Consider the following 23,134-nt stretch of genomic DNA (forward strand, 5'->3'; position numbering starts at 1 on the left):
CGTGGACGGTGGGAAATTCGCTTCGGAGGCCGCCAAATTCCCACGAGTGAGAGGACGAAGGTCTAAAGGCTTTGCCACGAGCAGGTCGACTTGGTCTGTGCTTGTGCCCCAATACAAGTGCGGGGTAGAGGGCTATCCCGCGTACAGGAAAGGTCAGACAAAGAGACAGGAGAGAGAGTTGTGTCGAGTGTCGATGGACTTGGGGTGCAATTTCCCGACGGGAGAGCATGGCTGGCCCGCATCGGCAATGGTCCAAGGCTCAATCTCCATTCTCGGAATAGTTGATGGTACCTCGGGTCATCTAAAAGCTGTGATTGTGATTGTGATGGTGGTTGTGGGTGTGTTTGCTTGACTTTGCGATAACACGACATCCATCCCGAGATTGAATAGGGAAGGTGCAATACGTCTAGTCGATTCCGACATGTGGCTGGGAAATTCCGATATCAGAGTGGAGAGCCAACCTGCTCAACGAAGTGGGCCGAGGCTGCGGCTGGCACGCTGTCCATTGCTTTGACACATCTGGGAGCCGTCTCGCAGAGGGAGACCTATACCGAATACTTCGTATGTAACAAGTATAGGACCCATTGCGCGTATATCGAGTACCAACATATTCGTCGTTGACGGTATGTACTCGGTATAGTCGTGCCGAGAAAACCCACAAAGTCCTGACACCAGGGTGAGGGGAGCTGAGTCTGACAAAGTCATCGGGGTCCCATCGGGGGGCCGAGTCGGAAATTCCTCGTAATAAGACCAGCATACTCCAGGTCGGATCGTGAGGCAACAATCACACAAGTCGTTAACCTGGGGTAAGGCTTTCATAGCCTTGTTGGGGAGGCTGAAAGGTGACACATTTGAAGTGACCAGGCTGAGAGGATAAAAAAGGGAATCAGTGACCTGAAAAGCATCAGTCATCATGTACACTCGGTACACTCACTGACAACACGAATTGATTGGCAACTGGATTGACCGAAGCAAACGCACTTGGGCATGATCAAGTGGTCTTGGTGGGAGTGAGGCAAATGCGACATGCACAACGGCGAGTGGTGGCCAGCAGTTTTTGGAAGGTCAAGTGGAAATCTGTGATTTGATGGAGGGTGGCCTCGAATCCCTTAATCTTCGTGTCTGTTCGGTAGCATTTGGTGCTGATGGGCTGATGAGTAGTTCATGGGCTGGCTTGCCCTCCTGTTAGGGGGGAGGAGGAGGCAATGACTCGGTTTGCCGTCGCCATTGGTCTCTCAGTTAGCCTTTTCGGAGGGAGTATCTTTTGTGGGAAGGCCGCGCTTTAGCCTGGCCAGTCAATCATGTCTTCCCTGGCCCTTCTCCAAAGCCTTGTCCCGCCAGAGCCTGTCGCGGCGTGTTTCCTTGGATAGTGTCTCGGTGTGTTGGGCTGCGCCCCCCCTCTTTTCCCTCGCCATGCAGACCCTCGCTGGGGTGGCTTTCGCACCACACCTTGTCGTGCAGCCTCGGCAGATCTCTGCCCATTTGGATTCGAGGGAGCTTTGCTGGCATTGGGGCCTTGCCACTACTCTGTGGGTTGTGCAAATCTGTGGACGATAAGCCGTGGCTTGATTCCGTCACTGATTCCTGTCCACGATTCCTGTCCACGATGGCGGTATGCTAAGTTTGAGGTTTGAATGTTAGGGGATGAGGTGATGGATGGATGGTGCAATTGATACGAGATAGGTACGTATCTAGGGTAAACACGGAGGGAAGAGACAGATCTGGTGCATCCACGCATGCTTGTTGAGTTTGGAGAAAGGAAAGAGAGAGAGAAAAAAGAAGGTTGGTTCGGAGTAACTCGTACAAGCAGCTTCTCTCAGACCCAGCCAGTGACAATCTCTTGAAGCCTGACGAGAATAAATGCCTGAGGCTGATTGCAAGTGCGCAATGGCAAGATGGCCACCCTGCGCGTTGCGCTGCCTGCCCACCTCCCAGTTGTCGAGTTACCGTGCCTCGTTCAGTGAAAAATAGGGTCCCTCCGCAGCCTTATTTCAGGCTAAAGCCTTGTCCAGTTCCTAGCCTCTTCCCCCCTCTACTATCTCATTTGCACACTGCTGCAGCATCCCCTCTCTTCGTTCGAATTCCTCTCACCCTCCCACCTTTTCCTCTTCCTCTTCTCCCTTCCAGACATTGTCCACCTGTGTGTGGTTTCATCACATTTCTGCAGCCCACGCCAGCAACGCACCTTTATTCGCGTGAAACCTGCGTCTGCATTTCCCTTTTCCACCTTTCCTTCACCCACCGTCTTCTTGGCGGCCTCGCCACATTTTTCACAAGCTTGTACTTGATCCCAGCTTTTCTCGGTCGCGGTACTGTTCACCTACTGGGAATTCATCTAGCCCTTCATCGATTTCATCACTGAACTCGACTGCGCCGGTCGTCGACCTTGCTCTCTTGACCGCTTAGACCGTCAGAAGATGGTCCATGTTGATTGAGACGCCACAGTGACCCGAGTCCCCCGAAGCCTCGTCAGTGTCGCGCCTCGTTGCCACGCCTCGTCGGTTTGACTCGCCCAACTCCGCTTCTCAACCACCCATCCCCCCAAAACCACACCACTCCAGAAGTCTCACTCCAAAGTCTTCTCATCCATCATGGCTAGTGAGTCGAACATCAACATTACGTCTGCATCTCTACGTGGAAGCCCGTCAGATCGCATCATCAAACCACGTCCCCGAAAGGACTCTTTGCAATCAATTTCCGGTTCTGATACCCACCCCGGGCGCGTCGTGAAGCCTCGTGCGCGCAAATCGCCCGGTTCTGGAGCAAAGCGGTCGGAACCCGCGAAGCGCAAATTCATCTGCTCGTTCTCCCACTATGGCTGCGATGTTGCCTTGAGTTCCAAGAACGAGTGGAAGCGTCATGTCTCGATCCAGCACCTTCAGCTGGGATTCTACCGTTGCGATGTCGGCTCGTGCAACCCCGACTTAAACACCAATGTTCCCAACCATAAACGAGTCTACAACGACTTCAATCGGAAGGATCTCTTCACCCAGCATCATCGACGCATGCACAAGCCTGAGACTGGTCCAGGCTCAGGCCCAATCGTTCCTGGTAACGCCGGCGACAAGGATTGGAGAGCCTTTGAGGACAGTCTTGAGGAAGTGCGCAACCGCTGCTGGATGGAGAAAAGAAAACCTCCCCAGCGCAGTACCTGTGGCTTCTGTGGCAGGGTCTTTGAAGGGGAAGGCAGCTGGAACGAGCGCATGGAGCATGTCGGGGGCCATTTCTCCCGCGACATCGTCGAAGCCAAGGAAGAACGGGAGGATGAAGATCTGACCAATTGGGCTCTTCAAGAAGGCATTATCAAGGACGCGGGTAACGGCCGTCATGTCCTTGTCGACCAACCTCCTACGATCAGTGAACGACCTTACTCGAGCAGGGACAGGGACGTCACCATGACCGATGCTCCCAGCTCTGATGGTCTCTCTCGTGACCTCGAACAGTCCCCATCACTGAGTGCCTCATCCCGACGACCAGAATCAGAAAGCAACTATCCCAAGCTTGATAGTCCCCAAGAAGCCCGTCGACTCAGTAATACCATGAGCCCCAATGGTACCCCTCGCGCCCCCTCCGTGCCACTGCTTCAGCCTGCACCTGGAAGCTCGGCTGCTGGACAGGCCATTGCGCCTGCGCTTGCGGCGGCGGCGCTTGTATCAGTCACAACCCCTGATTCGCCTGAGAATAAGCTCCAGCCTCCACCAACACCCCCTGAAAGGCGAGGCTACAACCTCGCACCGCCCCCGTTACAAGGAGGAAAACAGCCTTCTGGAACTGCTGCCCAAGGCGATTCCGGGAGCGGGGACCGACTTGAGGATCTTATCAACCAATTGATCCGACCCAAACCTCCTAAGACTCATCGTCGTCTTACATGGAAATGTGTGAGTCGACCCACACGTGAAACCCTTCTGAAGACGTGTACTGACCAGTTTCCTGTAGGATTGCAATCTAGAGATGTCGGTTGATATTGACGACGCGGACCGACAAGCCATTGAGAGCCTCCAAGATATCAGCATTATATGCAGCAAGACATCAAATCCCTATCTGAAGGTTGCCAAAAGCGGGAAGTATCATGTGGTTGCATGTGACGAGCTCGCCGGCTACATTTGGAAGAATTCGAAACAACCCGTCGAACAGCACAATCGACCCAGCGAAGTACCCGTCAGCTAGTCAGCCATCCACACAACAAGAGCTTCAGATGACCAGATCGACCAGAGAACACCTCGGTGATGGAGCAATATGGATGCGGCATAGGGTTCAGGCAAGGCTTCCGGCAGTTGTTGAAGGCGGCCACGCTGCATGGACGTCGACATGTTCAGAATAGATTCCTCGGTTATTCACCAGCAACAGCTCAAATGCTGTGCTCTACAGGATCATGACAAGTTTCCTACTGGAGTCGGTTTATTATTTGGCGACCAGCCCTGGGACTGGAATGGATGCAGAGAGACTTGCCTCAAGGCTTTCCAATTCAAATACATACAGGTTTTATGTCTGTGGCACGAACTGGTGGAACAGTGGGATTTCTTTCTTTCTCTTCTGCTCTTGGGCAATCAAAGCAAACCAAGAGTCGCGGTTTCAGGAATTGCTCTCAGTGTGGATCCACATGTCTCAGGAGGTCTACTGAGCGCGATTAGTATCTTGCTATCGAGACACGAATGATGTTGGAATTGAATTGCTTCAACTACCGGGAGGGGGTTTCCTCCCCGTGATCAGAGCCTCAGCAGTCTTGTTATTGATCGGCGTGAATCTATTACCTTGTCAAATCCCCTTGGCGAATTAATGTGATCAAGACGGGTTCCAAGCAAAAACGACATGTGCTGGTCATGGCGCCACAGGCGGCAAGTCTCCAAATTCGGCCTCGAACTGGCGATGGCATGGATCGAAACTTTGACAGTGGCGGCTCTGGGCATTCAGTGGTGCAACTTCTGTACAACTGTGACCTCTCGCGGTCCATTCCTGGACATGATGTGAGAGACGTGGGGGGTTTAGTACTGTAGGAGTGCGAGGACGGCTGGTCAACACACAATAATGGGGCGCAGTTGCTTGGATAAAAATACATGTTCTGTCATAGTAAGTAGTGGCTGCTGTATTGTCAAAGAACAGCGACATCGTCATTTCCAACAGTAGGCGAATTGACCTTGTACCGACCTATCAATGAAGGCTGCCCTTGATGCACAAAACCATTTTCGTGTGCCAGGAATGCAAAGCGGACAGACACCGTGCCCAACTTCTCGACTGGACTCGATAGGAAAAAAGCATGGGGATGAGGATGAAGATGAAGAGGCAGAGAGGGTATTAGCGAGTACGTATCTCTCTGCCCAGCCAGCCAGCCCAGCCTACCTATGCGCCTCTCCCTCCCCCACGCGGAATTCACCCTCAAAAGGCACACTCATACATAACCATTGTCCAGGCACAAAGCGTCACAAAACCACCTGGTTCAACCATTCGCCCTAGAACCATCACCGATTGACATGCCCTGCAAACGGCAGGCCCCCAAAAATTACAAGAGGAGGGAAACAGCCGAATACCTACCGAGTATGCAGTGAGCGACGGGATGGCGACAAAAGCCCAGGCCCCTTTTACCAATGTCGAGCTTTTCTAGCCACACGCTCAACCACGTTCCTCGCACCTCCAGATGCCACTCCACCTCGCCATGCGATTGCAGCCCACTCATTGTGCCTGTTCACCATGTCCCAGAATTGCGGACAAAGTGTCTCTCATCCGATCAGAATGGCCATGCTCGAGCTCATTTCGTCCCCCCAAGAGATATCTTATCCCTCCCGATTTTGCCATCTGGAGAGCCTGCTTTTGAATCTCACTTCTGGATAATGGCTCCAGATGAGACTTTCTTTTGCCTGCGACTGTTCACCGCAACCCGCAATCTTGTACAGCGTCTCCTCCAGCCGGCCCTCGTCCTGAGCTAATCGCAATCTAGCAATCTACGTGGTCGATCCCTGTTCTGACTGGTAGTCGGCTTCCAGTTTGGCAGGGTGCTACAGAACAGAACCTTGTCTGAGTACCTCGTACTGGCAGCAAAACGGCCCTGTCAGCGGAACCGGACCGGTGGCAATGTCCAGCCAGTCCAACTTTCTTGACACGACCGACTGGCCCTTACAAAAGTCACCTCGACAAGATAGTATCACATCGTTGGACACTCCTTCAGATACTGCCAGCGTCCACTTTACCCGTTTCAATCTGCCACCCACTCCAGCCCTCTCGGGCCACGAGGATAGGAGTCGACAGTCAAGTTGCTCGTCAGAACAGATATTCCATGTGCCCTTGAACAAGCCTGTTAATATGTATATGAGCCTCTGCTATCCCCTGCATTCATCTTGATCCTGCAGCAGAGCGCCCGCTAACGACACTCTTTGTCTGGGATTTTACAGCTCCTTCAGCAAAGGCAGCAAATTGTTTAAGTTAAGATACTCGCAAATTCAACTTCGAAGAGATGTGGCAGGTCACCTCAAGCAAATTGAGCTCAGTGACCCAGCGGGCCTCCAGACCACCTTCATCCACTCCTGTTAGTTGGGTCTCCCCTCTGTGAGCAGACCCAGCACTGACGGCAGGTAGTTCCTGGCACGAAGATGCCCATTCCTCACCTCGAGACTCCTGTAACATCAAGCACCAGCCATATATCCCGAGTGTCGTTTCTCGAGGAACAGAATGTGCGCATGGCATCTACATTATTTCAGGCGCAGCCTTCCTATATATTTGAGACATGGGAAGGTGTGTCAACCCCCAGGACATCCTTCTCAAGACCACAACGAATCCTTGCCAAAAGTCCAAGAAGCCCTTTGAATAGTTGCTGACTGGTGCCTAGACTGCGTACACTTTCAGGAGGCTCTGCTCAGCCAAACAGTTATGTTCACTGCGGGTATTGCAGAGGCAAAATCCAAAGGAAGGGGCGAGGAATGCATTAGCCAGAACCTACGCATCCTCCGGTCGCGGACTGGAAGGCAGACTATTCTCTTCTTTGCCAATTCACAACGGAAAGAAAAGAAGCGTTACGTTACTATTCCTCGTAAGTGACCATCGAGCACCAAACCTGTGTCAAAATGGGTGACAGCATTGGCGACCCCCAGCCCAACAGTTGTTTGGCTACCACTTGAATTCTGTCCGAGCCCTTGGAATTGATACAAATCCAGTCATTGAAGTATTGTACTGGATGATGCAGCCAACTAACTAGTGCATAGTTGATTGCATCGACCATATCGAACAGAGCAAAAAATCCGGGCGTCCGATGACTGTGTCGTTGCGACCCAATTTCGACCTGCTGGCTCAGTTGAAGGCATTGCACATTACATTCTTGGAGGACAACGGTATGGAGACCTGTCCATCCCCTTGAAACGGGCTAATAATCACCCCTCCCCTTTCTAGACCAAAAGAAGTTCTTTGGCTTGTTATGCCATGGCGTAGGGTTTCAGGGATGATGGAAGAAGATATATCCAGATATAATGATGGACCAATTTGGGTTATGTGAGCGTACGAGCGATTACGAGGATACCCAGTAACGACCCATAATTCTAGCGCAGTTCGGCGTCTTAGCTGGATTATATACAAGGGGAAAGACCCCTAACGATTGCACCACGAGTTCGAGACACGAGGGGTTTGAGCTCGAGCTTTGCTGACGGCTTTGAAGACGCGCCCTACACCACAAGTGCTAGGGTCCTCAATGCTAGATATAGCTCTAGGCTAGCTCATGGGAGGATCCCTTGATGGTGGCACGACTGTGGGCTGAGGGTCTGACCTGGATTGCAGGATTTAGCGTGAGCAAACCTATTGCCCCCCCTTGCCCCCTCGTGTTGCTTTTCTCGACAAGGCTTCGGGGAGATCGATGATCTTGCCAAGGTCTCGAGGGCGAGGCCAGTATCCAGTGATATGAGCAGGTGGTTTGACAAGCATAGCCACCGAGAGATCCCATCCTTTTCTTTGTTCTCCTTGGTACCAATTACAACAGAAAACTGTTGATAGAAGTGCAAAACTGAACCTGTGGCTTGCCTACCGCCAGCCGACTCAAGATATTAGTCGCAGTGGGTGGCGCGATGGTCAAGAAGTGTCCTCGTGTTTGTTCTAGAATTGACAGCACCTCATCAAGGCGTTACTCCTCGAGTGCATTTTGAGATACATTGTCACAGAGAGACCACCCCCGTTATGATAGAGGTATCTTGGGCTATATGGCATAGGGCAGACTGTGCCCACGGAATCCATCAGCTCGGCTCGATAACGGACTGGACGTGGAGGAATTCGGAGGTATCGCAGGCGTGCTCAACCCGAAAGCAGGTCGTTGAACGAGTACCTCGTAGACAATGCCAATTTCAGGGACGGCGCACGGCGGACAGCGGGAGCGTCGGCGTGGGAATCAGGCTTTGTTCTGTTCTGAAAAAGATGGCTGGGAGAGGTGCATGATGCTGAGTCTTGGGTCAGTATCAGATAATACATTGGTGGACAGCCGACAAACTCTAGACCATTGACCCCGGCTTGGCCACCTCCCACGTGTAGTAGACAATGGACGCTGAATGGTGTATTATTGCAATAATTCCTCGCCAAGGGGGTGTTCTGAGGGTCCCAACTGTGGTCATTGTTCATGGGACCCTAGGCGCCTAGCTCCAGTATTACTGGTACCTCCCACTTACTTGCACTGTAGTAGTAAAGGGTATTCGGAACAACTCCTTGTAACCAACCTCATTGTATTCTGTCTTTTCCCTCCTGTTGATGCGCCACTCACCTAGCCTATCCTTGGTACCACCATCCTTTCACCTAGTCACTTCCAGGATGCATCAAGCGTGGTGTGTGTGGGCACACCCCCCGAAACTTAACGGCAAGGACAATGCCTACGGGCCCTGGGTCGGTTGGAGCGTGCAAGGAACTTCGGATCTCTTTGGTGACTGCCCTTCGATCAATCCTTATCCCGGCGAACCTGGCGAGCCAGCTACTCTGGACCGAGCGATTAAGTGGGCATCACCAGGTTGTTTCTACGGAGCACTCGTGCGAGTACGAGTAACTCCTGCGCAGGCCCACGGGGAATATCGCGCGTGCTGTGGTTCCACGCCCTGCACGTTGCCCGATCTGATAAGCATGTGAGGAAGAAAGCAATAGGTACTGTGTACAGGTACATGCACCAGACTACCGACTAATTGGTGTCCATTCTGGCTCGAGGGGTGAGCTACTTCATATCCGAGTCCGCCTCATCAGTCAGAAGCAACTTCATGTACCTGTCTGCGCCATCCTTTTTGTGACCCCCCAAGTCTTCCCATTTATTCCCTCTGCCATACCTCTGTCCTCCCCTGAACCCTCTCGTCTACTCATAGACTTGTCATTGTAACCTGATCTAAACAGGGTTCCTTGCGACCTGCTGGTTTTGCAGCCTCGAATCATCGACTACGCTATGGCCGGTTGACTCCAATCCTCGACCCCTCGCTTTTCGCCCCATTGCGCCTGAAGAACTCCGAAGGACCTCAACATGGGCCGATGGCGTGGACGTCTTTATGCGACTGATCGTGCAAGAGACTTTGACCATGAGCGAGTACGTCTTTGCGTCTCTGTTTTGAAATGGCTGGTATGGACCTGGGAGAGCATGTATGGTCTAACAGGTTCTTCAACTTTTTAGGATCGCCATGTCCGTGTTCGCCAGATCTACGAAACCATCGACCGACAGCCTTTCCAATGGGTCGTTGTCCTCGTTGCAGGCGTGGGATTCTTGCTTGATGGATTTTCATTGTTTGCTGGGAATATCGCCCTACCTATGATCTCCTATGTGTACTGGAAGGAAGAAGTCTCGTCATACCGAGTGACCTGTATCAACATCGTCACCCTTGCGGGCACCCTCGTCGGTCAAGCTACCTTTGGCTTCCTCGCTGACAAGAAAGGTCGAAAGACAATGTACGGAATTGAGTTGCTGCTACTCATTGCTTCAACCTTGGGTGTGGTCATGAGCTCTGAAGGCTACAACGGAAGCATGAGTGTTTTTGCCTGGTTGATCTGGTGGAGGATCATGGTGGGAATCGGCGTAGGAGCTGACTATCCACTCAGCGCCGTCATAACTGCAGAGTCAGTTGTCTTGTCGTCTTGTCGCTAGCAGCTTCGGTCTAACTAACATGTCGCAGGTTTGCCCCCACCAGACACCGGGCGCGCATGATGGCAAGTGTGTTCTTCATGCAACCACTTGGACAGATCATGGGCAACCTGATCTCATTGATCGTGGTCGCCATATCCCGCCGCTCAAACAACGATGACCTGCAGCGCTCCGTGGACATCATGTGGAGGTGGATCATCGGTATTGGCGTGGTGCCTGGAGTGGTCGCTTTGATTTTCCGTTTTGCCATCCCAGAAACCCCAAGGTTCCTCCTCGACATCGAGGATGACCCAGTTAAAGCTGAGTTCGATGCAACGCAGTTGTTCGGGGAGACTTCCATGAACAACGAGCTGGAGATTGGAATGTGGTGCGACTCTCTAGAGGAGTCAAATCTTTCCAACAGATCGTTCGATGAGCGTTCGGATGCCAGACCCTCGTACACAGTGACCCCTGCCCCGCTGGCGACGTTGAATTCCTCCTGGAAGATATCAAAAGCCGACATCAAACAGTATTTCTGGACCGAGGGCAACTGGCGTACCTTGATGGCTGTGTCAATGTGCTGGCTTCTGTTGGACTTTGGCTACTATGGAATTGGCCTGTCAAATCCTCAGTTCCTTGCGAAGACCTGGGGTAGCCTGCACATCGCGAACCCCCAGCCGATCTGGAAGACAAACGATGACCCTAGCACTGACATCTATGACATGTTCATGAACACATCGGTACAGGCGCTGGTCGTTTTGAACACGGGAAGTTTCGCAGGAGGGATTCTTTGGATTCTTTCGGCGTCCCGGTTGAACAGGGTGTCCTTGCAGAAATACGGGTTTTTGGCCCTCGCAGCGTTGTTCATTGCATTGGGCACCGAGTTCATTGTAGTCCAGGAAGAAGGGGCTCTGGCAATCACGCTGTACGTGATTGGACAATTCCTGTTCAATTTTGGTAAGTGGACGAGGCGATATCGCTCCCCGAGTATCGTGGCTGACTGATATAGGGCCCAACTCGACCACCTACATCATTCCTGCTGAACTATTCCCCACCCGTTATCGATGTACCTGCCACGGTATTGCAGCGGCTTCTGGAAAACTCGGGTCAATCTTGGTTCAGGTCTTTTCTTTGTATTACAAGTTTGGATCCTCGTCACCGGGCGACAACCAGACGAAGCGCTATGGGACGATCCTAGTGATCTTCAGCGCGTGTATGATTTTGGGGGCGGTGGTCACGCATTTTTGGATTCCCGAGGTGCAAGAAAAGGCGAAACGCGGCTCAATTTGGTCAGGACGAAGTAAAACACTGGAAGCCCTTGCACTTGGCCGATGGGGGGAGCATAGTGAGTCGGTAATTCGTTCCCGTCCTACTAGGAGTATTTGATGGGGGCTATGAAGTTATGGACGTGGCTAATATCCTATGTATACAAATCACATGGCATGGCGGTATTGGACTTTTCATGAATGTACATGTGCTCAATGCGGATATCGGGTTTCAGCTTGATTGATTCTGGCGACCATACTAGGAGGAAACAAGTAGATCCACATTCTTGGATCTGCCAACAGGCATACCCAGCCGTGTTTGGGATTGTATATACTTTCCTCCATGTCTATCATGCAAAGAAGAATTCGTGTCCTGGTCAGATCCTCTACTCGCCTTCCCCGCCCCCAATCCTCAGCACCTGTCCGCTCATGAAGCTCGAGTCTTTGCTAAGCAGGAAACATATGACACTGGCAATCTCACCGGGCTGTCCAAACCTTCCCATGGGGATGTTTTTAAGCCACGAGGCTGTGGCTTCTTGGCCAGACTCGTGATCCGCCGCAATTTTAGCAACCATCGGCGTATCAGTGACTCCTGGGTGCGATGTCAGTTACTACATCTATCCTCATCTCAGAGGGTGGCTTTGCACTTACCCGGGGCGACCGCATTGACTCTGATGCCTTTCGGCGTCCATTCCTTGCACCAAACTCTGGTCAGGCCTAGGACGGCATGTTTTGAGGCTGTATACGCCGCAAGACCTTTGATGCCTTTCAGAGCCGCGTCGCTCGCTGTGTTGACGATGACACCACGCGACTCTTGTTCCATCATACGACGGATGACTTCCGTGCCCACGTTCCACACCCCTTTCAGATTCACCGCCATAATGCGGTCGAAAGTATCATCGGATGCGATTTCTCCTTCGTTGGGACAAATTCCGGCGTTGTTCACGAGTCCATCCACCTGGCCAAACTTCTCGAGCACTTTGGCGATGAACCCCTGGACACTCTGGCGACTGGTAACGTCCAACTGCTGGTAGAAGAAGTTGTCGGACGCAGGATTGAGGTTCGTCAATGTGCTCGGAGTTTCTAGAGCCAAGTCACCAACTGCGACTCGGGCCCCCAGCTCCAGAAGTTGAGTGACCGTGGCCAGACCGATTCCAGAGGCCCCGCCAGTGACTATGATGGATTTTCGTTGGAGGTCAGCCATTTCCGTTCCACGACTTGGAGGTCTCTGTTCGGTTTGTTAAGTTAGCCCAGAGATAGTGACGTGCCTGGTGTGGAAGTTCGCACGTCTTCTTCTCCTTGAGAGGGAAAAGAGTTGACGAAAGTTCCTCATTTTGAAGAATGAAAGGGGCTAAGATATCTGGACCAATGCCCGTGATGCAAATTCTATGGGACTTTCAAGGTCAAATCTGGTGACGAATTGGCGTACTCATGTTATGCATGGCAGAATCTCCGTGGAAAACGATCCCCGGGACATGATGTTGGGGTCGCAGTTAGTAGTTAGTGTGAGGGATAGGCTAGTGGTTCTCTAGATAATTTATGGACTAGTTCAAAACTGTTGGCACCAACAGTTGGCCAGTTCTACACTAACTACGCAAACTAAGCATTTTAAATTTGCCAACGTTGCCTAGCTCGATTTATCTGTCACTGGCTATACGGATGGATCGATACTTCTCCATTTCCTTTTACGATTCAGCACCTAAAAGTACCTTGTCGTGAACTAGGTAGGCCCCGGTGATTCGTAGAGGCAGCCTCTACAGATTACCGCTCGCCTGACGTATCCATTGGCCTTCCACCGCTGCCGGTCATGATGAACCTTTCTCCAAGACAGGAACCCGATTCTTCTCTCGATTCAGCCTCTTCTGTCTCTGTCCAACCTCATTCCAGTTGAGCATCGCCCACTTTAGGACCTCGTCAAACCTGTCCGCCTCGTATGCCACTCTGATCTCTTCCAATCCTTCCAGCTTCTCCAGCTCCACTGGTTGCGCTTCGCGATTCCCCACAATCTCTCTTTTCATTCCTTTCATGACATCCCCAATCTCTGTACCTTGTAGTGGCAGGCCTCTCCTTATATCAGCCCACAGCTTGTCCACCTTGATTTGGCGGACCACTTTGGTCTTTCTCGCCTCAAACCTGTTTGCGAATTCGTCGCCGAAAAACTCCTTTGCATCTTCAACGACCTGGTCCCTTGTCAGGAGTGCCGACTTGCCCGGTGCCTCATCGACGTGGGTAGGGAGGTATGTTTTGATCCAGTACATGAAAAGTGGTCGCTTGGTGGCGCGCCGACGGTCATTTGATTTCAGACGGTCAGATCGTTGGTCCATTCCTTCTTTGACTTCTTCATCCTCTTCTGCCGCTGCGTCATGCTTGGTTGGATGCTTCCAGTGACCAGGGTCGTGAAATCTGCAACTCGCCACGTAGTCCATCATTTCCTCCCAAGTCTCAAACATCCGCCAATACCGCTCTCGGTCCAATCCCATATAGTCGAGGACAGCGTTGGGATCATTGCTCATCAGAACTCTGGACTGCTCCTTGTTGTGCATTTCCACTTCTGCTATGCGCAAAAATAGTCCTCTCGAGGTCGGGGTAATGCCGAGACGGCGGAGGATCCCCCCAAGCATCTGCCAGAGATCACCGTGCGCTTGGAAAAAGATGTTCCAGTGGAAAAAGGCGGGGGTGGGCATGATTGAGATGTCAACCTGGATATGGTTCTGGATCCTGATGGGCGACGCTGACGAGAGGTAGCCAGCAGTCGAAGTCGAAGAAGCATCAGCTTGCAGCCCGGTCTTTTTTTGTTCTCTCTCCTCGGACAACGCGTCGTCGACTTCTGCCAAACCAGTTTCGTCGTCATTGGGGCATTTCCCCACCTCGCCCACGGATATCAGTTGATCTTCAAATTCCTTGGGCCACCTCAGCGCAAGATGATACGTCGAAGCCCCACCCATTTTCTTCCGCTTGTCAGCCCCGAGTGATTTGGCCAGGAGAGGTCCAGTCCTACTACCGGCAGCAGTCAGACTTCGATCCACAGGTTCTGCCACCATTATGTCGATATCTCCGTGAGAAGTCTTGGCTGGGGCTTCGATCGCATGGCCTACGAGTTTGAAGTGTGCCTTGAGGCGCGCCTCGGCGTGGTCGAGTACTGAGTAATAGACATTCGGGGGCATTCGGGGAGTAACTAGGCCTTCGGCATTGAACACAGAGCCGCCCATATTGCTGTAGTAGGGTAAATTTTGCACAAATCACTGATGGGGTCGATGTTTCGCTAGAAAAACACAAACGCGAGGATGCGGAATCAGGGGGTCAAGAGCTCCGTTATTTGCTCCTTGGATGAGCAGAAAAAATATCAAGTTAGAGTGAAGATCACCTTCTTCACAGTAACTGTGATTTCTTGATTGTTTATAGCTTTGGCAATGGTTGTGACTCACCTGATACTATGACTATAAGAACGGCACTGCCTCAGCTCAGCAGGTTTGGCTTGGGGGCTGCGTTTTCTGCCACAATCACTCCAGGTAAGTTTTTCTCGATCCGGAAGTGCGTTTTCAGCCTTCTTCTTGGAAATCCCCACATCATTTGACGATGAAGCATTTCTCAAGTTGAATGGGTTTCAGGACATGGTGTAATTTTCTAAGCCGCGACTCCGGGAGTTTGATGTATGTTGACGGTGTTAAATGTATTATACGAGTAGATCAATAAACCACCTTATCGGGGAAGCGGACCAATTCTGACTCCTATTTGACAGCATTAGCATCCCGGTCCATGTCTTTGCCCTTGGAAGTACCTGCCCTCGTGTTCTCCGTGTGTTGCCGACAGGCTTTTGCAAATGATTTACACCCACCTACCGCTGCAGCTCGGGATAATTCTGCGAGAGTTGAACCACTCATTTCTGCTTACTTTGCATCTCACGCATATTCACTACCTTGGGGGCTTCTCCAAATGATGGGGAGAGAATGAGATTCCGCAAGTTCATCCCGCTCAAGGGTCTTGCAGCTGTTCTTCCCCTAGTATTGTGTTGGCTCTATAACAAGTCCCGTTGATGTTGACCTTCGTATGAACGTCTACAATTGCGTGTTTCATAAACTGACACCGTCATTTGTAGCACTCGTAGCACCCACGGACGGGGGCTGCGGAGGAGGAAAGTGATGAAAAAACGCGGGGTAAGATCGACAAAGGCTACTACAACCAGCTACCACCACTGACCGAACCTCACTTTCTGAAGAGTTGACGCGTCGTTTCATGTTTCGCATTGCCTACTCCCTACTCCCTGTCGTCCGCATGAGACCCGCCTATGGCAATGTATGCCGGTAGAGGCGGATTCGGAGTACCACCGACATCCTTGAGAGGCCGGATCGAAACCCGTCTACGTCGCCCTTCTCCTCTTCAGCGCGCTCCTTGTCGATCTCTGATGCAACAACTGGTCAGACCTGAGCAATATCGAAGCTTATTCGCCTGATGTCACAGCCTTCCTCTCAAAGTGATTCCAATGCCCTTTCTCCTCACCTCGGATCCATCCCTTGTCGGCGGGGTAACGAAAGGAGGAGGAAGAGGAGGAGATGTTGACCATGGAGGATAAAGCTGAACAGTTGCTCATCTATATATTGGGTTGAAGGAGCTTTGTGTGACATCTCTTGCTTTACACATCACATCAGACGATTGCAGCGCTGATCTTTGTTGACTGTGACGCTCCTGTGGGCAACAGCTACGCAATCTCCCACACAGAAACCCCCTTTGCCTTGTCTGATCATGGGTATGTTCACGGAGCTCCCAGAGGAATTCAAGGAGGTGGACGTGATCATTGTCGGAGGTAAGTTATTTGTTCCTCGACAGTGCTTCTCATCGCTGATCGCGTCGCACGATAGGGGGGACGGCGGGATGTGTGCTCTCTTCTCGTCTCGCCGAAGCTGACCCAAGCCTTTCAATTCTCGTTATCGAGCTGGGTATGAACAACTACAATGTGCCCCAAGTCGTCCAGCCCGCCCTATTCCCGCTGAATCTCGACCCCGGCAGCAAATACACCCTCTTCTGGAAAGGCAATAGGGCACCACAGCTGGCAGATAGGGAGCCTATTGTGCCTTCGGGGAACACTTTGGGTGGTGGCAGTTCTATAAACTGGATGGTCTACACTCGGGCTCAAAGATCTGACTTGGAGTCATGGAAGACGCCCGGTTGGTCGTCCAAAGAGCTGTTGCCATTCCTGAAGAAGGTAGAGGCTGGCCTCCAATTGCGTTCCAAATCTTTCTGATCGTTTTACCAGTTCGAAACCTATCATGGCCGAGGTGAAAAGGAGCTGCATGGCGATAGCGGTCCTATCAACATCTCAAGCGGTACTTTCCGAGCCACCCGAGCCGAGAACGAATTCATTGACGCTGCGGCGAAGATGGGCTACCGTGAGCTGAAGGACTTACAGAACCTTGACTCCAATAATGGTACCGAGCGCTGGCTACGTTACGTTGGCCCAGACGGACGACGCCAGGATGCCGCGCACAGGTTTCTTCACCCAAAGCTGCAGAGCGGTCACTATCCCAACTTGCACGTCCTCACAGAAAACCAAGTTGTGAGAATCCTTCTGGACGACAACAAAAGAGCGGTTGGAGTGGAGTACAGGCCCAATCCCAAATTCCAAGCTGCTGCTCGCGGGAAGGCTCTGCTGACTGCCCGCGCTTCGAAGCTGGTGGTTGTCTCGGCCGGCGCCAATGCTACGCCACTGATTCTTGAGCGATCGGGGATTGGTGACTCACAGATTCTCAAACGCGCCGGGGTTCCTGTTATCGAGGACCTGCCTGGTGTGGGGAACGATTACCAGGATCATCACCTGACCCTATACACCTATCGAACCAGCTTAACGCCCAACGAGACGATTAATGCCTTCGCTGACGGGCGACTGAATGTGCAGGAAGAGATCAGGAAGAACAATAAGCAGCTGGGCTGGAACTCGATGGATGCCTCTGGCAAGTTTCGTCCCACCGAGGCTGAAGTCGAAGCGCTCGGGCCCGACTTTAAGAGGGCGTGGGATCGCGACTTCAAGAATTCACCCGATAGGCCCCTGATGATCATTGCCATGTACTTGAGGTAAGAGGAAGCCATCACCTGTTCCATCATGGACTGTTATACCCTGACACGAACACAGCTTCTTCGGTGATCATTCCACGTTGCCGGACAACTCGGAGTATGTCTCTATGGCCAACTGGACGGCATATCCCTATTCGCGTGGGCATATCCACATCACAGGACCGAATGTCTCTGATCCCATTGACTTCGACGTTGGCTACTTGAAAGACCCCAATGACATTGATGTCAAGAAGCATATATGGGCGTACAAGATCCAGCGCGAGATCTTCCGTCGCATGAATATCTTTCGCGGCGAGTTGGCAGCAGACCACCCCAAATTTCCTCCGGGCTCTAAGGCCGCCGTCGTCGAGACGGCGGATGGTCCTGTCGCCGACGATGCAAAACGCGTCCAGTACACTCCCGAGGACGACAAGGCCATCGAAGAGAATATCCGCAAGATCGTCACTACAACTTGGCACTCATTGGGAACCTGCAAGATGGCGCCAAGAGAACAAAAGGGTGTCGTGGATGCCAACCTGAGCGTGTATGGCACCAAGGGCTTGAAGCTCGCGGATCTGAGCATTGTGCCTGAGAATGTCGGCGCAAACACGAATAACACTGCTCTGTTGGTTGGAGAGAAGGCAGCTGACATCATTATCCGAGAATTGGGTCTAGGTGGGAAAACCAGGGGACGCGATGCTGGGGGATACTCGAGAGAGAACCTCAATATTGCCCGACTTTGAGAGAGGTTGGCAAGGTACCTCATTCCGGAAACGAAGTTGGGAAGGAATTGATCGCATTCCGATAACGAAGTAACGAAAAAAGAAACACTCCCGGGGGAGAAATCCGCTTTCTACCGCTATATACGAAGCCAAAAAGAGCCCCATCAACATGGATGCATCTCGTCGCACGTAGATTGTGGTCTTGTGTATTCTTGAGACCCCCTGATGCCTGTAGCATTACTTGTAGAAGACGCCAATTTAGTTAAGCGTTTGGAGCGTTCACATTTTGGAGCATCCGGGTTCACGTCTGGGCGCTGAAGCTGATCGGTCTATCTCGACCTACCAGGTTCAGTACCATCTCCGTGGAGTTTCGAGGGAAAGGGCCTTCCCACCTACCAGTCCCGCACATTCCGACTCGTCTAAGTCATCGATTGAAACAAGCTTTGTATAGCAGATTGATCCCGTACTGAGTAAATTGGGAGGAACTTGATTCGTAGAGGAAGGATTCCAGCAAGCAGGGCAAGGAGGGAGAGGTTGAATCGGGCCATCCAGGCTAGCCCAGGCACACCAACTACCATGTACATGTCGTAAACCCCGCATTTTATTTTGCCCCAGAAATCCCATCATCCCATCATCTCTGAAGAACCTCGGGCCAAACCCGCTGATTGCCTCCATCATCTCCGTGTCCGATCGCAACAGAAGTGCCCGACTTTCGACTGTGACAGTGGATACGTCGACACAATTGCTGCCATAACCTCGCTGTGCATTCTGCATCAAACCAACTCTTATCCGATGGGTCGGTCAAGCTCGACAACAATAGCAGCGCCGCGGCAGAACCGACGTCAATGCTCGCGAGCATGTCTCTCATGCAGAAAGAGGAAAATCAAGGTCTGTGCGCGTCACTGTTTTTCTCGACATGCCATAGTCTCTGGGTATCTGATCCAAGATATAGTGTGACGATTGTCGCCCTCGATGCACCAATTGCGATCTCTATGGTTCAGAGTGTGTCTTTACCGAGGACGGCCGCCGGTGAGTAGCACTGAGTCCTACAATAACCACTCAAGATGCATGCAGCACAGCTGAACCCAGATAGACACAGAAATAGAGCTACTGCCGTCGGCATTCAAGAGGACTTCGCGTCTGTGCCACCTAGCCGTGGACGACCAAGTCCTCGCTCGAGGTTGAGATCAAACCGACAAGGCTCAGAAGAGGAAGAAGAAGAAGAAGCGGACAGTGCACCTCCCAGGCAACAAGAAAATGGCGCCGGTATCAAGTCGCCGGTGGACCATCCCCATCCGCGCTCCAACTCGGCGAGAATCAACCTTGTATCGCCACAACTCCTGACCGACGACTTCAGCTATTGGGTTAGTATCGCAGAAGGCCATTCTTTGCCGGACACGAACGGGCGCAATCGAGAGTCGGACGGAGGTGTGGATCTCAGGCCTTCACTTGTTCCTTCTGACCATGCGATTGCCAATATCAGACCCAGTATACAACGAGTTACAGAGCATCTGGCAACGCCCTCCCCTGCTTCTCCTCAGGTACTTGCTGAAGTGCACCAGACCTCTCCGCAACGCAGCATACTAGCTTCTCCCAGCAGAACCCAAAGGCTGGAGGCTGACGGACCTGACGTCTCAGCCATCTTCAAGTTCGAGCGACATTCATCAAACCTAGCCAACCGTGCTGGTCGTTTGTTGGCCATGGATGAAGGACAACCTCGTTTCTACGGTGCAGCCAGCAGCCTTTCTTTGGCCCCAAATGGGAACTTCCCTTTATTTACGCCATTGATCCGGACGGTCCGTGTCCATGGCGCTACTGCCCTGGAACAAAATGGCCTTGCGTGGCCCGGAGACGTCCGCTATGAGAGCTACCTCCTGGCACAGTTTTTCAGATATCACAACCCGTATCTCCAAGAGGTAGATAAAGGCACTTTCTTCATGGAGAAAGCAAAGTATGACCAGGGACAAAAGAGCCATTTATACTCGCCAACTCTTTACAGTGCAATGTGCGTATAATCCTGCCATCTCATCCATCATCCGGGCATCTGCTAATACCATCCATTGTCATTAGCCTAGCGATAGGAGCTCTATACTCGAGCGAATATCGTCCTGAGATTGGCAGTGAAGTCTCGAGATTCTTCGCTCGCCGGGCAGAAGTGCTCCTTGATATCGAACTAGACTGTCCCCAGACGTCGACTTTACAAGCCATATTGCTCCTGAGCAGTTACGAGGCTGCAAGCACGCGTGATTCGCGAGGTAAATTACCTGACTGCACGTATTGTCCAGATACATTGGCTAATCCGCCACTGTAGGGTGGATTTACATAGGTACAGATACCATTTCAACAACTGCTTCTCCTCAACCAAATCTGACATCAATCAACAGGTATGGCGGTACAATTGATCACAGATCTGGGGATTCATCGCCATTCTCAAGGCGACGAAACTAGTCACCCAATCGTTGGAAGCCAATCTGCCTCCTCAACTTTCCCTGGGCATTTATTCTGGGCCTGTTATGCATATGACATGTGAGTTACTGTACCATAGCCATTCCCTCAGATATCCCGAAATTATGGGCTTCCTGTATTCCTCCTTACAAGACGATGCTAATTCGTGGGATCAATAGACTATGGTGCCTTGAGAAAGGAAGACATTCTGTCATGGAGCAGCTCAGACGAACTTCTTCTGCCATGGGCATCATGACGGATTTCGGAGTGCACCATTATTTGAGATCACCTTCGGCACTGGAGTTGAATGGTTATACGGAGAACGTGGTTGCTCTCACGAGGCTGTACCTCTGTCAGCTGCTTCAGATCGCGGGAAGGTTATCTGCCCATCTGTACGTAACTCGACCCTCTACTTGCTCGTCTTCTTGTCTCCCCGAACCCATATGGTCGAACCCTGCTCATCATGGACGCAGCTTCGACGAAGATTCTCGCCCACTCGACTCCGACATTCCTTTCTGGCAACAAATGACAGAGGAGTTATTTCAATGGCGGCGTTCTCTTCCGCCTCCGTTGAAGATCAGCGACTCAAGTGGAGAACCCGAACTCAGAGACGAAGTGTATGCGCAAGAAGTCATCTTTCTGAAGTTTGTGCACCCATCACCAGCATACTAACTATCCTAATGGCTAATCTCACCACCTAGTATGCTGTTTCACGAAGTCATCATTCTCCTCAACCGCCCATTCACCTCTCAGATTGTGACTTCTTCACCAGCGGGCTCGGCCACGATAGCTCCAAGGTCTGCCTTCGATTCAACAATCACCAACGTCCACACAACGGCGGGAAAATACTGCTTTGACTCGGCTTCTAGAATAATCGCCCTGCTGATGTTGTTTAAACGCCATTACGGGCTGCAAAACGTCCACCTGCAGATGGTTCACAGCACTGTCACAGCCGGAGTGATGCATGCGTATTTTTCGGTGTTTTGCCCTGACAAATGCTCGTCGCAGGGCAGCACGCCGTGCGAAGAAAGGAGGGGGACGGCACAACAGTCGCTGCGACTCAGCATCCGGGCGTTGGCTGAAATGGGCCAGACATTCGATAGCGCCACCAGAGGCATGGAGCTCGTGACTAGCTTGGGCCAGACCTGGCAACACCAAAGACGAATGGAAATTTCTGTGAAATGAGTCTCGGGGCCATGCATCATGACATTGGTAGTTGGAAAGCTCTAGCTTTTACCAAGAAGAGCCTCAACAACTCGACCTTTACTCTGAACTATGGTGCAGTATCATTGGGTAAAGGTGAATGATCGACTTGTCATCTCCCTGAATACTCTGTCCTCTATTTATCCATCACACCCTTAACTTTTACAGCTTTGCCTGCTTCAAGACTGATCTCGCCTCTTCCGCCGAAGCCCTGGCAGCGCTCGCAAGGAATGTAGAGTCGGCCTGGAAGACAATCAGACTGAAGCCCAAGGACAAATTGCGCTTCATCTGCTCGATCGATCCCGTGTAGATGCCGACGGGCTTGTTGGCCTTCTTCCCGGCCGCAACAATGGCGCTCAAAGCATCGAGAAAGCGCTGCTCTGTTCCATCTCCACCAGGTAGGCCCAGCGAGCAGCGCAGATCAAAGGGCCCAACGAATGCACCTGTGACGCCTTCAGTGGCAAGGATAGCATCGGCATTCTTCACGCCCTCTGCAGATTCGATCATGGGCAGCACTGCAAGTCCTGGGGCGATCGTGTTGAAATATTGCCCAGGCGTCCGGTCGAAGGTTGGATCAGCGAAGGGGGCATAGGAGGGGCCATAGCTGCGTTGGCCAAGGGGTGGGTAGCGGGCCTTTTGGACAATTTGGCGCACGTCGTCTGGCGTATTGACCATGGGGACGACGATGCCGGCTGCACCACTGTCGAGAGCCCATTTGATCCACTCCACTCCATGGGAAGGCACACGGACGAGGGGCTTACAGGTCCCCTTGGACGATGAGCCTATAGCCTGCACAATGTGCGTCGCCTCGAGCGCCGATGTTGGGGCGTGCTCCATGTCGATTATCACGGTGTCATAGCCGGAAATGCCAATGATATGTGCGGACAACGTTGAGGTCAGGTTGACAAAAGTTCCCAGCAGGGCGCCATTGGCTCGTAGAATATCGGCCAAGGAAGACATTGCTGCAGGTAGAGTGCTAAGCTGGGTCGATGCAGGTCTGTGAGTTGGTGGTGCTGGGAATGGGGCATCCGTCTTGTATGAAGATGAGGGTTCTTGTATAAAACGATACTCCGTTATAGAACAAGACTCCGTATTCGGTTCTCCGTTCGGAATATCACACATAGGTTGGTGGATCAAGTGTTCCCCAGCCATCCCCCCGCCTGGAGAAGTCCAGAGACCCCGAAGAGACGGTTTTCCCCTCGGTACGCGCGGGTGGCGGGCCACAAGGCTGAGCGAGGCTCGTGATATTTTTCCGTGGAGATGAAGTAATACGTGGCGGAAGATGGAATCCGAGCACACCCAGGTGACCACGAGACAAGCTCCTGGTGCCGACCGCATGTCTAGAGAATGCTTGGTCCGACCTCCCACATCGTCGCCTTTTGTGCTTAGCAATAATGTTTCGTGCT

General features: G+C 52.1%; 8 protein-coding genes across 8 annotated transcripts; 5 read left to right on the forward strand and 3 right to left on the reverse strand.

The window, feature by feature from the left end:
• Positions 1-2,591: 2,591 nt before the first annotated feature.
• On the forward strand, positions 2,592-4,167 carry AYO20_06205 (hypothetical protein; the record flags this gene model as incomplete). Its single annotated transcript, XM_022644496.1, has 2 exons — positions 2,592-3,878; positions 3,937-4,167. 2 exons carry the CDS (start codon positions 2,592-2,594, stop codon positions 4,165-4,167), a joined length of 1,518 nt encoding a protein of 505 aa, XP_022499587.1.
• A 5,290-nt stretch (positions 4,168-9,457) lies between these two features.
• On the forward strand, positions 9,458-11,352 carry AYO20_06206 (hypothetical protein; the record flags this gene model as incomplete). Its single annotated transcript, XM_022644497.1, has 5 exons — positions 9,458-9,520; positions 9,605-10,044; positions 10,101-11,005; positions 11,058-11,126; positions 11,192-11,352. 5 exons carry the CDS (start codon positions 9,458-9,460, stop codon positions 11,350-11,352), a joined length of 1,638 nt encoding a protein of 545 aa, XP_022499588.1.
• A 347-nt stretch (positions 11,353-11,699) lies between these two features.
• AYO20_06207 (hypothetical protein) lies at positions 11,700-12,517 on the reverse strand (the record flags this gene model as incomplete). The annotated part of the gene is made up of 2 exons (XM_022644498.1): positions 11,700-11,905; positions 11,965-12,517. The coding sequence occupies 2 exons, from the start codon at positions 12,515-12,517 to the stop codon at positions 11,700-11,702; spliced, it is 759 nt and encodes a 252-aa protein (XP_022499589.1).
• Positions 12,518-13,118: 601 nt separating this feature from the next.
• On the reverse strand, positions 13,119-14,522 carry AYO20_06208 (hypothetical protein; the record flags this gene model as incomplete). Its single annotated transcript, XM_022644499.1, has 1 exon — positions 13,119-14,522. One exon carries the CDS (start codon positions 14,520-14,522, stop codon positions 13,119-13,121), a length of 1,404 nt encoding a protein of 467 aa, XP_022499590.1.
• Positions 14,523-16,053: 1,531 nt separating this feature from the next.
• AYO20_06209 (hypothetical protein) lies at positions 16,054-18,101 on the forward strand (the record flags this gene model as incomplete). Its single annotated transcript, XM_022644500.1, has 4 exons — positions 16,054-16,114; positions 16,170-16,513; positions 16,565-17,379; positions 17,438-18,101. 4 exons carry the CDS (start codon positions 16,054-16,056, stop codon positions 18,099-18,101), a joined length of 1,884 nt encoding a protein of 627 aa, XP_022499591.1.
• A 1,043-nt stretch (positions 18,102-19,144) lies between these two features.
• On the forward strand, positions 19,145-20,095 carry AYO20_06210 (hypothetical protein; the record flags this gene model as incomplete). Its single annotated transcript, XM_022644501.1, has 1 exon — positions 19,145-20,095. One exon carries the CDS (start codon positions 19,145-19,147, stop codon positions 20,093-20,095), a length of 951 nt encoding a protein of 316 aa, XP_022499592.1.
• Positions 20,096-20,738: 643 nt separating this feature from the next.
• AYO20_06211 (hypothetical protein) lies at positions 20,739-21,710 on the forward strand (the record flags this gene model as incomplete). Its single annotated transcript, XM_022644502.1, has 3 exons — positions 20,739-20,917; positions 20,999-21,169; positions 21,227-21,710. The coding sequence occupies 3 exons, from the start codon at positions 20,739-20,741 to the stop codon at positions 21,708-21,710; spliced, it is 834 nt and encodes a 277-aa protein (XP_022499593.1).
• Positions 21,711-21,890: 180 nt separating this feature from the next.
• AYO20_06212 (hypothetical protein) lies at positions 21,891-22,688 on the reverse strand (the record flags this gene model as incomplete). The annotated part of the gene is made up of 1 exon (XM_022644503.1): positions 21,891-22,688. One exon carries the CDS (start codon positions 22,686-22,688, stop codon positions 21,891-21,893), a length of 798 nt encoding a protein of 265 aa, XP_022499594.1.
• Positions 22,689-23,134: the final 446 nt, after the last annotated feature.

This window comes from Fonsecaea nubica, assembly GCF_001646965.1.
Source record: "Fonsecaea nubica strain CBS 269.64 chromosome Unknown Scaff38, whole genome shotgun sequence".
Classification (NCBI taxonomy): domain Eukaryota; kingdom Fungi; phylum Ascomycota; class Eurotiomycetes; order Chaetothyriales; family Herpotrichiellaceae; genus Fonsecaea; species Fonsecaea nubica.